The sequence below is a fragment of the Pelodiscus sinensis genome, chromosome 25, assembly GCF_049634645.1.
Source record: "Pelodiscus sinensis isolate JC-2024 chromosome 25, ASM4963464v1, whole genome shotgun sequence".
Taxonomy (NCBI): domain Eukaryota; kingdom Metazoa; phylum Chordata; order Testudines; family Trionychidae; genus Pelodiscus; species Pelodiscus sinensis.
The window spans coordinates 8,101,877-8,118,778 of NC_134735.1; the positions used below are offsets into that span (position 1 = coordinate 8,101,877).

Here is a 16,902-nt window from a genome sequence, read left to right on the forward strand (position 1 = left end):
GGACGCTGCCAGGCCCAGCGCTCGGGCCCTTTCCCCGCCCGCCAGCCTCGCCCCGATCCGGGGGGGGGTTCCCCTTTCTCTCGGTGCCAGGCAGCAGACAGACCAGGGCAGGGCGCCGGTGCCCGTGGCAGCCCTGGGACTCGCTCAGGGCTCATGCGCCTCCCTGCGCACTCTCCACCCAGCCTGGGTCCGGCCCGGGGGCGCAGCGGCCCATGCCGGGCGCGCCGCGCCTGGCCAGCCCCTGCCAAGCCGGCGGGCGAGGCGGGGAAAGCGCTTGGCTTCCCCGGCGCCGCCTCCCTCCTCCAGGCTTCCGGGAAAGGGGCTGGCCCGGCCGGAGAGGCGTGGGGCGGCCGCTCGGGAGCGCAGCGCGGGGCCCCGTCCTCGCCAACCCGTCCTGCGCCCTCGGAGCGCAGCCCGCAGCCTCGTGAGCCAGCCCCGCAGCGCAGCAAGCCCCGCTCGGCCGGTGACTGAGCCCGCGGGGAGCCGGAGGCGAGGGATGGTTCGCCGGACCCCCTGGCAGGGACGCGCTCTGCTCCGCTGCCGGGGGCCGGGTACAGAGGGGGCTGCCAGGCTCCCCCAAGCGCCTCCTTTCGGGTCTCGGGGGCTGCTTGTAGCCGGGGCTCCCGGCTGGGGGCCCCTGTTGGTGCCCGCGGTTGTGGATTTGTGGGGCCCGGTGCCCTGGATCCGGGGCGGCTCTCGCAGCTCCCCAGCGTGGCACGTGCCAGCCGGCTTGTGGCGAGTCACTGGCTTTGTTGCCACAGCAGGGCTGGGGCTGTTTGGAGCCCGGGGAGCTCTGGCCTGCAGGGTGCCAGAGGGTGGCCTGTGGCTGCGGGGTTTATGGGGATCCGCCCGAGGAGGGCACTCGGTCTGGGGGCGCTCGGCCTCGCTGTGCCAGGGCCGCGGGGTTGGTGTGGGCCGGCAGGTGCCCTGTGCTGTGTCGATGGGCGTGTTCTCTCCTCAGCCGGTGCCCTGCTGCGTGGGAACCTCGACGCCATGTGCTGGCTCGGCGCAGCGGCCCTGCTGCTTTCGGCAGGACTGGGCCTGGCCCAGGACTACCCCTTCCAGGACCCCAGCCTGCCCTGGGAGCAGCGGCTGGACGACCTCATGGGGCGACTCACCCTGGGGGAGCTGGTGCTGCAGGTATGGAGCAGGGCGCGGCTGGGGGTCTCTGCTGCCAGCACAGCGTCCGCCCCACGGGCTGCGTCCCCTCTGCGGGGCAGCGCTGGCCTTGGCCCTCCCCGGGGGGGAGGCAGCATCCTCAGGGCACTGATGTCCCCCTGCAGGAGGCTGGGCCTGGCGGGGGCACCCTATAAAGACCCTCAGTCGAAGGGGAGGAAGCTGGGAATGAGACCAATGGGGAGGGGTTTTTAGGATCTGGCATGGACGAGCAGAGCAAGCCGGCTGCCTCTGCAGGGCCAGGAACCAGCCCCTGGGCAGAGCGTCCAGCCCCGGAGGTCCCTGAGTGCCCCCTTCCTCACTGCAGTGTGCCCCCACAGATGGCGAGAGGTGGCGCCCAGCACAACGGGCCAGCGCCCCCCATTGAGCGGCTGGGGATCAAGCCCTACAACTGGAACACCGAGTGCCTAAGGGGCGACGCGGAAGCCCCGGGCTGGGCCACGGCCTTCCCCCAAGCACTGGGCTTGGCCGCCTCCTTCAGGTACTGGCCGGGGAGGGAGGTGGAGCGGCCGTGTTGGGGCCTGGTCCACACAGGCTCTTTGCCTGGGCCTGTGCCAGGCCAGCCCTAGCTGTGTCCAGGGCCAGTGCAGCTGCTGTGGCCATGTCCCCTTTCGGGGCACAGCCCTGGCTCATTCGCCCTTCCCCCCATGCTTCAGCTGCCCCCTCCCGTCCCCACAGTCCCGAGCTCATCTACCGCGTGGCCAATGCCACCGCCACGGAAGTGAGGGCCAAGCACAACTACTTCGTGTCCACCGGCAACTATGGCGACCACACAGGCCTCAGCTGCTTTAGCCCCGTGCTGAACATCATGAGACACCCGCTGTGGGGCAGGAACCAGGTAACACAGACAGACGAGGGTGTGTGGGGAGCCCAGGGCTGGGATTGCAGGGGGACTGGCAAAATCCTTCTCTCCCCTAATGGCCCATTGCCCTCTGTGCTGAGGCTGTGCTTAACACCCCTTGCTCAAGTGTGTCCACTATGTACCTGCCCATGGGGGACTGGACTGAGCCCCCACAAGTCCTCAGGCGGTGGCAGGGCTGTTTGGAAGGGAGGTGGGGAATTGGCAGCTGTTGCTGAGCGATGAGCAGTGTTCCCTGTTCCAGAGCGCTCACAGCTAGATTCGTGTTTCTCCATGTGGTGCACATCCACACGTTCTTCAGTGCACATTACAAAATGTATTCTGCACATGGGTGGAAAACATCCATCATGGATGGAAAAGATTAGAGGGAACATTGGTGGTGGGATGTGACCCCTGGCCCCCACAGGAAGGCCAGAGGCAGTAGCAGCATCACGCCTGTCCGTCTGTCCCCAGGAGACATACGGCGAAGACCCATTCCTGAGCGCAGAGCTGGCCGTGGCCTTCGTGCAGGGGCTGCAGGGCGACCACCCTCGGTATGTCAAGGCCAGTGCCGGCTGTAAGCACTTCAGTGTGCACGGGGGGCCCGAGAACGTGCCTGTCTCCAGGTTCACTTTTGATGCCAAGGTGAGTGTGACGCTGCCTGGAGAAACCCAGGGCCCTGAGGGACCTCGCTCCCATCTGCCCCTCGCACAAGAGGCTGGTCTGTGCCTGCCAGGGATCAGCTCCACTGGCCACGAGCACCGTCCTGCTGTCTCATCTACAGGCGTGCAATAGCCGCACTCCAGACATGCAGGATGCTCCAAAGGAGCAGGCCAGTTCCACCTCCGCTCACTGCCCCACTTGGCAGTGAAATCGCGTGAGTCGAGTGATGGGAATGACTCTGTGTCAAATAAACTCGTCCCTGATGCCGGAGCACGCGTGGGGAGGGGGACCGGTCTCCATCACTGGGCAGTTTCACAGCTTTCGGTAACCGGGTTTGGTTCTTTAAAGGATTTGAAACCACAGACAGAGGAATACTTCTTTTTAGGGTCAAAGAAAGATTTTTTATTTTTTCTATTTACTTTATAATTAATTTTCCATTTAAATCAATTCACTATTTTTGATTCTTTTAAAACAATATAATATACAAAGAAAAAGTAGAAAAACAGTACAGTTAAAAACAAAAACAAGAAATAATAACTTCTCCTACAGATAGACCCTCCTGAGTTACCTTTAAACAATTTATGGAGTTAACAAATATATAATACTCACGTTAAGAAAGACAGAAGCATTGCTTAGATTCAGGAGATATTCTTTTCTTTATGTTTTTCCTTTCTTTGGATTTTTCGTTGCAACTTACGACCGGTGTTCATTCCCTTTTCGGAGCTTATGTGCGGCAGCGAGATTCAGCGCCGGGGAGGGAGCCTTGGTTGATCAGACCTAGCTTTTTGGATTCGCAGCCTGTCTGTTCTTGGTCTGTTTCAGCTAACCTTATATACCCTGTTTCGGTATTTTGTTACTCTTCCACTCGCCTGACAATTGCTGACGTTAGATTTTTGTTGTCTCATTCTGCCCTTACAAAAACTTTCGTCTGCTCCATTTGGGGTAATCAGCACTTTGTTGCATACTGCTGTCTGATTTACTTACTTCCCTAAAAGCGGGGTTATTGTTGGTCATCCAATCAAATTTGGTTTTTATTTTTATCTCCTGTATCTCACAATGCTGCCTTTCCTTTCCACTTACAATTAAACTGGTGCTCATTTGACATATTCTGGGTAGGCCTCAATACCTTCCTTTCACAACAGCCACATATGAGGTTTTCCTAAAGATCTGCGCAGGAATTGTGGCGCGGTTCTCTGGCCTGCGCGTGAGCGGAGGTCAGACTGGCTTGCAAAGCTCCTTTCTAACCTCGGAGTCTCTGACCCTGGGCGGATCCTAAGTTTGTTTCTGGAGCTGCTTTTCTGCCTGATAGATGGCTTGTGAGCGTTGCTCTTCCAGGCTTGGCTGTGGTCTCCATTCGGGAGCCAAGGCACGCTGTCAGCTTGCCTGCTAGGGGAAAGTTACCGTGTTGCTTTGCCATACCTGAAACACCAGACTCAACCTTTGATCTCAGTCATAAGCAGCCTCCCCCACACTCAGCTGATGGTTTTTCCTGTAGCTTTTCCCTCGTGGCGATTTCCCAATCCAAGGCCTGGTGTACTGAACTTAGGCGTGGTTTGCAAATAGGCACCCCTTGGGAGACCTAGGGTGCACAGTAAGCATGTGACCAGAGAGAGAAATGAGACTCTGTCACCCCCTGCCTGCAAAGAACCAGGCGAGATGTCACTGTGCTGCCTTCGGAAAGTGGTTTTCAGTGTGGACATATAATGCTGGAAATATGATCCATGCACTCGTTTACGACCAGCAGGAGACACCTCACATGCTACCCTGGGCCTAGGGTGTCCCTGTATGAGTCTGTGGCCCCTGCAGGCTCTCTGCCAGGTGACACCGAGAGATTCCTGGGTGTGAGTGAGCTCCACCAGGGCTGATGTTGGGAACCCCCCGGGGGTGTCGCACCAGGCTCCTGGCACTGACCAAGCGCTCTGCGTCTGGCAGGTGCTAGAGCGGGACTGGAGAATGACCTTCCTGCCCCAGTTCCAGGCCTGTGTGGATGCCGGCTCCTACAGCGTCATGTGCAGCTACAACAGGTACGGGCCAAGGCGGGCCCCTGGCTGGACAGATGGGAACTAACTTAGCAGTTACCGCTCGAGAGAGCTCTTGGAGTCAGTGTGGACAGTTCTCTGAAGCCATCCACTCAATGGGCCGCGGCTGTCGGAAAAGCAAACAATGTTAGGAATCATTTAAAAAGGGATAGAGACTAAGACAGAGCATATTTGATTGCCTCTGTCTAGATCCATGATACGCCCACATCTCCAATACTGTGTACGGGTGTGGTGGCCTCATTGCAAAAAAGCTATCTTGGCATTGGAAAAAGTTCAGAAAAGAGCAACAAAAAGGATTAGAGGTTTGGAACGGGTCTCATGAAAAGAGATTAAAAAAACTGGGATTTTTCAGCTAAGAAAAGAGTTGGCTAAGAGGGGATACGATAGAGGGCTATAGAGTTATGACAGGTGTGGAGAAAGTGAATAAGGAAAAGTTATTTACTTGTTCCCATAATGTAAGAACTAGGGGTCACCAAATGAAATTAATAGGTAGCAGGTTTAAAATAAAAGGAAGTTTTTCTTCACGTAGCGCACAGTCAACCTGTGGAACTCCTTGCCAGAGGATGTTGTGAAGACCAGGACTTAAATAGGGTTCAATAAAGAACTAGACACATTCATGAAGATTAAGTCCATCGATACTTATTAGCCAGGATGGGTAGGAATGGTGTCCCTAGTCTCTGTTCGTCTGGAAATGGGTGACAGGAGAGGGATCACGTGATGATTAGCTGTTGTGATCCCTCCCTCTGGGGCCCCTGGCATTGGCCACTATCAGAAGACAGGATCCTGGGCTAGATGGACCTTTGGTCTGACCCAGTATAGTTGTTCTTATGTTCACTGAGACGGGACATGTGGTGGGGGGCTGAGCATGGGGCAGGGGGTCTCTGCAGACTGCTCCCTGCCCAAGCTAAGCATTAGCTCAGCCTGGGGGAGAGGAGGGCTGTTCTTTCCCACCCACCCCACTGCAGGTGAGCATTCCAAGCCCCACAGCAGCTGTCCAGCGTTGGAGCGGTGCAGGGTGGCTCTTTTTGGGATGCAGGAGGAGTCCCCAGGTGGCTCAAGGGGGAGACTTATTCCACTTGGTCTCGGCTGAGCCCATCCCCTGCACCCTGCTCTGGGGAAAGCGAAGCCAGACCTCGGTTCTCTCCATCTCTCATTGTTGGTGGTCTCCTGGCCCTTCCGGCGGGAGTTAGGGCAGGAGCCCCGTGGCCTGAGGTTGCTACGGGGCAGTTACTTTCTGCTGACATCCATCCCCCAGCAACCACAATCCAGTGTAGTGGGCCAAACTGCCCGGCGCTGTTAACCAGCTGCCATGCCCCACCCCAGAGGTGGCTGCCTTGGGCACTGCACTAAGCGCTAGACCCAACCCGGCAGGATCAACGGCGTGCCCGCCTGCGCCAACAAGAAGCTGCTGACCGACATCCTGCGGGCCGAGTGGGGCTTCCAGGGCTACGTGGTGAGCGACGAGGGGGCCGTGGAGCTGATCATGCTGGCCCATCGCTACACACACAGCTTCCTGGAGACGGCCATCGGTGAGCCTGGGCGCAGGGCATGGCCCTCTTGCTGCTGGTTCTAGAGCAGAACGGGCCTCTGAGGGCACTGGCCTCTATGGATACGCACAGCCCGTGGCGGCCTGAGGGAAGGAGAAAAGGCTGGGCTCTGCTTTGAGGGTCAGGACCCCTGGGTTCTCTCCTCAGCTCTGCCACTGACTTGCTGTGTGACCCTGGGCAAGTCATGCGTGTGCCTCGGTTCTCCCCCCCCCCCCCCGTACACACCCTGCTGTTCCCCTTCCCAAGCCCCGTGAGGCCTAGTTAACAAGGGTGCTGGTGCCTCAGTTGGAGAGCTGAGCTGGTTGCCCCCAGACTGGCAGGCGGCAGGGGCTACTCAGCTGGGTTGGGAGCTCTTGGGGCGGGGGGGCAGAGCCTGAGCCCTGGTGACGTGCTGGTCCCTGTCTCTCTGCCACGCTGCAGCCTCCGTGAATGCGGGCTGCAATCTGGAGCTCTCCAGCAGCCTGAGGGACAACGTCTTCATGAGCATCAGCAAGGCTGTGGCCCAGGGCAACATCACGCTGGAGGTGAGAACCCCTGGGGGCAGCCTGTGGGGGAGGGGCCACCCTTGCCCTGGTGGGGTGACTCTACTGCAGCAGGGCCTGGACTTGGTGGCTCCCCCTGCTTGGGGCTGGCGAGGGCGCCGGGTGTCCCTGGGATTAGCGGGGCAGCAGAAGCCCCCCCAGATCTGAGCTCTGGCTGCCGCCGCCGGTGCAACAGGCTCTGGCTGCCTCTCAACCCCCCCTTCCCCTCGGTGTAACAGGCCCTGGCTGCCTCCCCCCACACACTCCCCACCCCACCCCGGTGCAACAGGCGCTGGCTGCCTCTCCTTCCCCACCCCTCCCCCCAGTGTAACAGGCCCTGGCTGCCTCTCCTCTCCCCCTCTCCCCCCCCCACCCCCCGCTGGTGTAACCGGCTCTGGCTGCCTCTCCCCCCACCCCACCCCGGTGCAACAGGCGCTGGCTGCCTCTCCCACCCCCACCCCCGGTGTAACAGGCCCTGGCTGCTCTCTGCAGACGGTGAGAGCCCGGGTCCGACCTCTCTTCTACACGCGCCTGCGACTGGGGGAGTTCGACCCCCCTGCCATGAACCCCTACAGCGCCCTGGACCTCAGCGCCGTGCAGAGCCGCGCCCACCGGACCCTGGCCCTGCAGGCTGCCGTCCAGAGCTTCGTGCTGCTGAAGAACCAGCAGGGGGCGCTGCCCCTCAGCGCCCAGGCCCTGGCTGGCAAGCGCATCGCGGTCAGTGTCCCACTGGGCGGGAAAGCCAGGCTGGGATCCTCCTGACCTCAGCCACTGGGTGCCCTGCCCCTGCCCCATGACGGACGCCTCCCCACGGGAGCACGCTGCAGCCCCCACCCCTCAGGCGGGAGGTCCCAGCGGGCACGGGGGCCTGGCGGATGAGAGCCAGAGAGAGCGAGGCTGGGTGGGAGCTGGGGGCCTGAGCGGGTGCTGCCCAGGGGGGCTTGGGGCAGGTACTGCCTGGTGGGGCCCGAGGGAGGGGGAACCCGGGGCAGCAGGTGCTGATTGGGGGTGGCAGGCGCTGCGCAGAGAGCCCAGAGCAGCAGGTGGTTTTCAGGGTGCCTGGGGCTAGCAGGGAGCCCCGGGGCAGAAGGTGGTGCACAGTGTGGCGGGAAGTGCCGGGGGTGGTGGGCCCTGATTGGGAGGGGCCCAGGACAGGTGCGGCACAGCTGGGCCCCGGGGCGGCGGGGGCTGCTTGGGGGAGGGGCCCCGGGGCGGCGGGCGCTGCACAGTGCGTCTCGGGGGATGCAGCACAGGAAGCCTTGCCCCATATTGGGGTTCAAGGCTGCCAGGGGCTGCTTCAGGCCAATGCTTGGCCCACCCAGCTTATTCCATTGCCCCCATAGCGCCCCCTCCCCATAGCGCCCCCTCCCCATAGCGCCCCTGGCCCTACTCCCCCGGACTCCTGTGCACCTCTTGGGCTCTGGGGCTGGCAGGGTGAAGTGGGCGGCTCCTGCCTCCCCCTCAGCTGTTTCCCCTCTGCAGGTGGTCGGCCCCTTTGCTGACAACCCCAGGGTGCTGTTTGGGGACTACGCGCCCATCCCGGACCCCCAATACATCTACACCCCCAGGTAAGGCAAGAGCAGCCCCCCCCATTGGTTACGGGGCTCCCCCCGCTCTGAGCTCGGTCTGCTGCCTTGTTCCATCAGCAGCCAGGCAGGGAGGGTGCTGGGGAATGTCCCTGCCCCACAGGCTGGGCGCATGGCACCCGTGTCTGAGCTGGGTAGCTCCCTGGGCAAAGAGGCGTTGGTGGCACCCTCCCCTGCCTGGCACGGTGCAGTATTGCCCCGTGGCCCCACTGGGTTCTGCTGGGGGAGGGATCTCCATTCAGAGGGGGCACCCGGGCACTGTGGCACAAACCCCAGTTCAGTGACGCGGCTCCTGTCCCGGTGCAGGAGGGGCCTGGAGACCCTGCCAGCCAATATCAGCTTCGCCGCGGGCTGCCGCGAACCCACGTGCCAGCCCTACTCGCCGGGCGAGGTGGAGGCTGCGGTCCGGGCGGCCGACATCGTGGTGGTGTGCCTGGGCACAGGTACGAGGGGCGAGAGGCGGGCGGGGGAGCAGGGTCACCAGGCGGCAGGGGGTGGAGCTGGGCCCTTCCCAGTGCTGCTCAAAGCCAGTCTGGTGCCCTGGCACTTGCTTCCTACTGCTCCAAATCTGCTGAGGCCGTAGGGCAGTCTGAGGCAGGGGAGGAGGCCGTGGCGGAGCCTGGGGCGGGGGAGCCATGGCGGAGCCCGGGGGGGGGGGGGCGCGATGGAGTCGGGCACTGGGGCCGTGGCGGAGCCCAGGGCGGGGGGGGCTGTGGCGGAGCCCAGGGCGGCGGGGACGTGGCGGAGCCCGCTGCCTCAGGAGTCAGGCCTGCCTGTTGTGTTACTGGCCTCCCACCATGTCAGTCCGCGAGTGGCCAGGACGTGCAGGACCCAGGTTCTAGCCAGGCTGCCTGTTGCCCAAAGGGTGCGGTGTGGGCTACACCTCAGCATGGCGCCTCCTCCCACAATTCCCGGCTCAGCCGGGAGCCCCGCCAGTCTCGTGGTGCCCTGTCCTTGGCTGGGGGGCCAGGATGCTCCTCCTGCCTCATGCCCCCGCCGTGCAGGGGGCGGAGAGGAGGCCTGGGCGCTGCATGGAGGACGCAGCCCAGCCTGGCCCCTGGCAGGCCGGAGTATCGCACTGACTGGCGCTGGCTCTTCCTGCTCAGGGATCGACCTGGAGATGGAGTCGAACGACCGACGGGACCTGTCCCTACCCGGGCACCAGCAGGAGCTGCTGCAGGACGCTGTGACCTGGGGTGAGGCGGCGTGGGGAGCTGCCAGGGGGCACCCCCTAAGGCTCAGCCCACCCTCATGTGGGGCCCATTGCCCCTGCCCGTGGGTCACCCTGAGCCCAGTGCCACTGGGATTGTGCCCGCCCAGAGACTGCGGTGATGGGCTTCCATGGAAGAGCCCAGAGGAACAGACAATTGGGCGTCAGCCGGCCTGCCCAGCATCCCCGACCCTGCAGGCCCCCCTCTGCTCCGGGCCTCCCTGAGCAGGTGGCAGGCCCCGGTGTCTTGCTGCCCTGCCAACGGGACAGGCTCTGAACTGACATGGCCTGTCCCTTCCAGCCGGGGGGCGCCCCGTCATCCTGCTGCTGTTCAACGCGGGGCCGCTGGACGTGAGCTGGGCCCAGGCCCACCCCGGGGTGGGCGCCATCCTGGAGTGCTTCTTCCCAGCGCAGGCCACCGGCCTGGCCATCGCCCAGGTGTTGCTAGGGCAGGAGGGGGCGAATCCAGCAGGCAGGCTCCCAGCCACATGGCCAGCTGGCATGCACCAGGTAAGGCCCAGGGTCACCCTCTGCTGGGGGGGGGGCAGAAATCGGTTGCGGGCCCGGCGGGAGATGCCTGCGGCCCTGGCACAATGACAGTGACCCCCCCAGCCCCACAGCGCCTGCCCTGGGACCAGCAGCTCTGAGCACAGAGCCCAGCTGTCTGCACAGCTCCAGCCCCAGAGAGCAGGGCGGTGAGCCTGCCTCCCGCCCCCCATCCCCAGGGCTGGTGGCCCTGCAGCCTGTGCCCATCCCTCCATGGGCCCATAGCCCGGGGAGGCCCAGTTCCCCCACCTAGTCCTGAGACCAGCATGGCACCATATCCCCAGCCTGCCCTCCCGGGCCTGGCACGGCACCGTGGCCCCATCCCGCCCCCTGAGGCTGGCACGGCACCGTGGCCCCATCCCTCCCCCTGAGGCTGGCACGGCACCGTGGCCCCATCCCTCCCCCCTGAGGCTGGCACGGCGCCGTGGCCCCATCCCGCCCCCCTGAGGCTGGCACGGCGCCGTGGCCCCAGCCCGCCCCCCTGAGGCTGGCACGGCACCGTGGCCCCATCCCGCTCCCCTGAGGCTGGCACGGCATCGTGGCCCCATCCCTCCCCCTGAGGCTGGCATGGCGCCGTGGCCCCAGCCCGCCCCCCTGAGGCTGGCACGGCGCCGTGGCCCGTGGCTGTCGTCTTCCATCCCTTGTGGCTGCAGGTGCCAGCCATGGAGAATTACACCATGGAGGGGCGCACGTACCGGTACTATGGGCCAGAGGCCCCGCTCTACCCCTTTGGCTACGGACTGTCCTACACCACGTTCCACTACCGGGACCTGGCCCTGAGCCCCACGGCGCTGCCCCTCTGTGCCAACCTCAGCGTCTCCGTGGTGGTGGAGAACACTGGGCAGAGGGACGGTGAGGAGGTGAGAGCTCTCCCTGCCCCAGATCGGCGGGTGTGGGGGGGAAGAGGCCTGGGGGTGTCCTGTGAGGCAGGGCAGGGCTTGGGGGGGGGGTGGGACTGTCATACGGGCCCTGTGCCAGCCCTTTGCGCTGAGGGCTCCTGTCTTGGGCTGAGGGGCAGGAGAGATGGCGTCCTGCTGACTCCTGTGGCAGTGGGGGGGGGGGGGCTGTGCCACGGTTCTGCCCCAGCTGGTGGCTTGGGCTGCCTCAGCGTCGTGGCACTGCCCATGCAGAGCACCCCCTACCCCCGCTGGCCTGGCCCGGGTGCTTGGCTCCCCGTGGCTGTTCCTCGCCCACCTCTCCCCTCCCCGCAGGTGGTGCAGCTGTACCTGCGCTGGGCACAGTCCTCCGTGCCCGTGCCCCGCTGGCAGCTGGTGGGCTTCCGCCGGGTGCCCGTGGCCGCAGGCCGGGCCGCCAAGCTGCTGTTCCAGGTGCCCCCCGCGCGCCGCGCCGTCTGGGCCGAGCAGTGGGTGCTGGAGCCAGGCGCCTTCACGCTCTTCGTCGGAGGGCAGCAGCCGGGCCAGGAGACGCGGGCCAGCTCCGAGGTCCTGCAGGCGGAGTTCACCGTGACCGGCGCCACCCGCCCCCTCAGCCGTTGCTAGGGACAGGGAGGGTCCAGGGAGCAGGCAGCGCTCCCGGGGGTCGGAGCCGGCGCGGTCCCTGGGGCGCTGGCACGGGAGCGGCCGCGCCCGACGGTCCCGTTCCGGGTCTGCAGGAGGCTGACGTGTGGCGGGAATGGGACTGGGGTGTGGCCTGGCCCCTGGCTGGCTGTACCACAAAGCGGGGCACAGGGCTGCCTCCCCCAGGCCTGGCACCGGACTGGCGGCGCTGGGGGGCTGCCCGAGCAGGTGGCGGGCTGTGCTGGGGACCGTGGGCGCTCAGTCATGGGATGCACAATAAACGTTGCCCAGCGCTGACCCCTGTGCAAGTGGCAGCTGGGAATGGGGGTGCTGGGGGACTGGGCTCCCCCGTCTCTCTGCCTGCCCCTGCCAGGGCCTGGATGTGCCGCCCATGTGCTACAGGCAGGGGGTGGGGGTTGTGGTCCTGGTAGGACTGTATGGGCTTGGGGCCGGGCACACTCTGCCCACCGAGGCATGGCAGGCGCCTCCCCGCTGGCTTCTGCGACAGGCCCCCTCTTCCAGACCTGACCCCCCCCAGCAGCATCACCCCTCAGGGGGCTGTGTCTCCCCCCAGTGTGCCCGGGCAGCAGGCGTGGCACCAGGGTCCGGCACGCCAACCTGCCCTGGCACCTCCCTCCCAGCTGTGGTGCGGCCCTTTCTCCACTAGGTGGAGCCCCCCTCCTTCCTTACAGCCCCGCGGGCTGTGGCCAAGTGCAGGGAGGGGCTGAGAACTTGGGGAGCGGGGGGGCTTTGCCAGGTGCTGTCCCAGCCACTCCCTGCCCTGGGCCCAGCTGCCTGCAAGCTTTGGCGGGAGGGACCAGCCCCTGGCCGTGGGCCCCTCCAGCGCTGGGGCAGAGCGGGGAGAGCCCCTGCCAGGGGATTGCTGCGTGTGAGCCGGTCCGTGCCCAGCGCCCAGTCCCGTGGGCTCTGCCTGGATCCCTCGCCGCACGAGAGACCCTCAGACTCCGCCTGGTGGCCACCCGGCTGGGCCCAAGAGCGACTCTGCTGTGGGCACTGCCATGGGGCAGGAGCTTGGCCGACCAGGCGGCCCTGCTACCTCCCGGCCCCACAGCCGGGGGCAGGCCTGGAGCCCAGCTCCCTCCAGCCCGGCACCATGGGGATAAGCCTCCCTGCCGGCCGGTTGCAGGGGTCAAGCTGCCTCCCTCGGGCCCTCCCAGCAGACGGGACTTTCCCTGCTCTGCCCAGTCCCACTCCGGGGCCTGCAGAGTCAACCTCTGCCAGGGGCAGCCTGGGCTCCGGACAGCTCTGGCCTGGCCTGCCGGGCTTCAGCAGGGCCGGCTGCGCCATGCTGTGCGAGGGGGTGGGACTGACCCGTCTGGCTGGATAGAGGGGGGAGGGCCCTGGCACTAGGAGGCTGCCGTGGCTCACTGGCCCCTCCGGCCCAGGGGCTGGCTGGCTCAGGGATGGGGCAAAGAGCCATTCTGGTTGCCCGTAGGCCAGCTGGGGCTGGGGAACCAAGAGCTGGCAGCAGCGCCCTGCGAGAAGTGAGTGGCCAGGCCCAGTCCAGCGCCAAGGAACGGGGGAGGAGAGTTGCCACACCAGCATAGGCCTGCCCCGGGGCTCAGGGCAGGGCAGGGGCTGACCTAGACTGCCCCACCCGTCCCGGCAATACAGACGTGGGCACAGACACCCGGCCCTCCCCAGCTCCACCTGCCTTTGAGTCCTCTCTGGTAGCCGGGGTGGGGCCCTGGTGGCAGGGGAAGGGGGCATTTGTGGTATGGCAGAGTAGGGGCAGTTTGGCCCTGACCTCTCCCTTCCTGGCCCCATCTCACAGTACATCAGCCCTGCCCCCCTCCCAAAGGGACTTCCAGTGGGTACGGGCATGCGGCTGCTCTCTGAGCCCCCTGCAGCGGCCACATACGCCCAGTGGCTCAGGGCTGGGGCTGTTGGGCAGAGGAGGGGGAGAACGGCTCCTTGCCCAGCTCTGCCCGGCCTCCCAGAGCCCAGCTCCCTGCGTACAGAGCCAAACGGGGTTCACTACCTGCGATGGAGCCAGCCCTTCTATGGCACTTTCCATCAGAGCAGTGTGGGGTGCTCCCCAGCCCTCTCCGGGTGCTGCCGAGGGATCCTTCATCTCCCCCATGGACGTGCAGCTGCCTCTGGGGTGTGTCGTGGAAGTTGCTTACCGGCACCCAGCAAATGCCACCCAGCTGGCTGGGAGAGGGATTGACGCTTGGGGCCGGATCCTGTGGGTGCGCTCTTGGGAACTGGGCTGGCAGAGCAGAGCTGGAATGGGAGGGACACCGGAAGGGCAACCAGAATCCTATTGAAAGGCAGAAGAGCTGGCTCCCAAGGGAGGTGCGGGAGGGCTGGGGCAGCTCTGGGTGTGTGTCTGCCATGCAAGGCCTGAGGTGCATCCCAGGCCTGTCCTGCCGCCCAAACCTGCCTTCGCGCCAGAGAAACCAGTCTGCCTAGCGGGGTTCGGCCCCATGCTGCCGGGGCATCTGAGCGGAGGATCCCTGTGACGGCACAGCCGGTCAGAGAGCTGCCCCTCCTGCAGACTGCTGGGAAACGGGGTGTGAACAGCTCTTTGTGCGTGTCCGGGCTGGAATCTTTTTGAGATGAGGTGATATTTTGGCATTGGAAAAAGTTCAGAAAAGTAACAAAAATGATGAGGATTTTGGAACGGGTGCCATATGAAGAGAAATTAAAAAGACTGGGACTTTTCATCTTAGAAAGAGGAGACTAAGGGGGTATATGATAGAGGTCTGTACAATCCTGACAGGTGTGGAGAAAGTGAATAAGGAAAAGTTATTTACTTGTTTCCGTAACACAAGAACTAAGGGTCACCAAATGAAATTAATAGGCAGCAGGTTTAAAACAAACAAAAAGGAAGTATTTCTTGACACAAAGCAGTCAACTTGTGGAACTCCTTGCTAGAGGATGCTGTGAAGATGAGGACTTGAACAAGATTTAAAAAAGGACTAGATGATAGGACCATCAATGGCTGTTAGCCAGGCTGGCCAGGGATGACAAGTTACTGAACTAGATGGACCTTTGGTCCGACCCAGTATGCTGGGGTTCTCAAACTTTGTGATACTGCGACCCCCCCTCTAAATTGCTCGCGACCCCCCAAGGGGGAGGCATGCACCCACATTGGTGAGCGCATGCAAGTGGCTCCGCAAGTCTGCCAGAAGGTCTGTCTCTACATGGTGCAGTTACTCAGGAGGGGTCAGGATTTACTGCCGAGGTGTTATCACAGGTCTCTGGCTCCGTTGATGATAACCGGAAGGCTGCTTGGTTGTGCGCTCAGTGATGTGTTCCGTGTTGACTTGTGCACAGCAGACCCCAAGAGAGCCCACAAAGACCACAAACCAGATAAGGATCGAAGGTGCCAGGCCAGGTTTATTGTTAAGCGAAGTACAATCATAGCTGTCAGTAGACTTTACTGAACCACTACGCATATGTACCCCGTAACAATGGAATGGCTCAAACAGTGGGAAATTTCTACTGCTGCCTAAGTTATCAAAAGACTATCCTCCCAAGACACCACTTTATATACAGGTACAAACAACTTACACGTCATTGCTGACGTATCAGGATGCCACCCTCTGATGCTTCTTAATTACCGCCCATCACCCTGTATCTCATGGGTTGATTAGATCATCTCTAGCCATCATGCTGTCATTTTAGACCCTTTCCTGTTCCTGGGTCGGTATCTGAGGTCTTTTTTAATGAGCTAGTGGTACCATCTGCTTTCTGCTTATGACTGGTACCAGTTATTGTTCTGCAGTTGGTACCTAGCACCAATTATTGGTCTAAACCTGGGCCTGTTACCAATTAGTGTTTTGCACACTCAGCCCTGTTGGTGCCAAGTTCTGTGAATGGGGCCCTACCTCTTGCTCACAACTCAACTTTGCTTTGTTAGCCATGTTTTGTCCATAGCTAGCTAGACCTCAGACCAGGCCTGTGCTGCACGGGCTTATGTTTTAGGCCTTCATCTTACTATAGGAAGGTTTGTGCATCTGCGCCCCCCGACCCAGCGCCTGTTCTGCCAGCAAACTGAAAATGAGACCCGGCCTTTGCTGCCGTTGGCTCTGGGGAGCCGTACAAGCTGCCTGCCTGCCATGGGCCCTTCCCAGGACTAAGGAGTCTGGTACCCAGGCCCTGGGAGCCTGACGGGCACCACAGCCCGAGAAGCAGGTAGAGCCAGAGGGCAAAGCAGAGTTCAGAGGCAGGCTCCTGCCATGCCAGCTGCAGGGTACCACCTCCCACGCCCACACCCAGCTCTTGCCAGTAACACCGGCCCTGGCTGCCCTGATGCTGGTGGCAGAACAGTCCAGCCTGAGCTGAGTGTGCTGGCAATTCACGCTGGGCAGAGATGCTGAGCCGTGGACCCCAAGCGGGTGAGTCTCTGAGCCAGGGCACCAGCCCTGCTGCAGGTTCCAAAGGACTCACTGTCCCATTGTGCAGGGAGCTGCTCCCCCGGGGGGTGGACACGGGGTGTTGGGCAGGAGGCTGCAGGGATTGTGGGGTCTGGGAGTAGGGAGTGCACCAGGCTGGAGCAAGACCCAGGAATCGCCAGGACCTGCACTGGGATCCCTCCAGGCCCTGACAGGCAGGATCCCTTCCCCCAGCCCTGGAGAGCACATGGCTGCCATAGCCCAGAGGGAAGGAAGGTGAGAACCTGTCCAGTGTGGGGAGAACCTGGCGGAGCTAGTGCCATTGCTAGAAGCCCGGCACGCTGAGCTCACACCCAGACGCTGCTTACTCCCAGCATCATCACAGAGCTGGGGATGTGGCCAGGCCGGATGGGGTAGGAGCAGCCAGCCCTTCACTGGTCCCTCTGTCCCCCACCTTCAGTGAAACTCATGGGCCAGGGTGGCTCAGCCTCCCAGCCAGCCACACCCGCACCTGGTGCTCAGGTACATCCGGCACTAAGCTTCAGCAGATCCCTCACCGGAGCATCTGTCCAGTCACATCTGACACCTGCCTATCCATCTATTTATTCCCATACTCCTATCTATTTATTCCCATACTCCTATCTATCTATCCCCATCCACCCCTATCTATCTATCTATCTATCTATCTATCTATCTCCATATACACCCTCTATCTATCTGTCTGTCTATACCCATCCATCCATCTATCTGTCTACATCCACACCCTCTGTCTGTCTGTCCCCATCCACCCCTCTATCTGTCTGTCCCCATCCACCCCTCTAGCTAGCTATCCCCATCCACCCTATCTATCTATCGATCTATCTTCATACACCCCCTCTATCTGTCCATCCATCCC

At 62.7% G+C, this 16,902-nt stretch overlaps 1 protein-coding gene across 3 annotated transcripts; it reads left to right on the forward strand.

The window, feature by feature from the left end:
* The first annotated feature begins 293 nt into the window (after positions 1-293).
* LOC102460632 (uncharacterized) lies at positions 294-11,940 on the forward strand. Of its 3 annotated transcripts, none has more exons than XM_075908591.1 (15): positions 294-424; positions 962-1,140; positions 1,497-1,657; positions 1,855-2,014; positions 2,489-2,659; positions 4,610-4,701; positions 6,088-6,245; positions 6,684-6,787; positions 7,277-7,501; positions 8,267-8,352; positions 8,677-8,813; positions 9,477-9,566; positions 9,882-10,090; positions 10,780-10,986; positions 11,338-11,940. In XM_075908591.1, the coding sequence occupies exons 2-15, from the start codon at positions 994-996 to the stop codon at positions 11,623-11,625; spliced, it is 2,235 nt and encodes a 744-aa protein (XP_075764706.1). In that variant the 5' UTR covers positions 294-424; positions 962-993; the 3' UTR covers positions 11,626-11,940. The 3 variants fall into 3 exon arrangements, with proteins under 3 accessions (XP_075764706.1, XP_075764705.1, XP_075764704.1); XM_075908590.1 differs by having other exon boundaries at positions 330-463; XM_075908589.1 differs by having other exon boundaries at positions 418-551.
* The last annotated feature ends 4,962 nt before the right edge of the window (positions 11,941-16,902 follow it).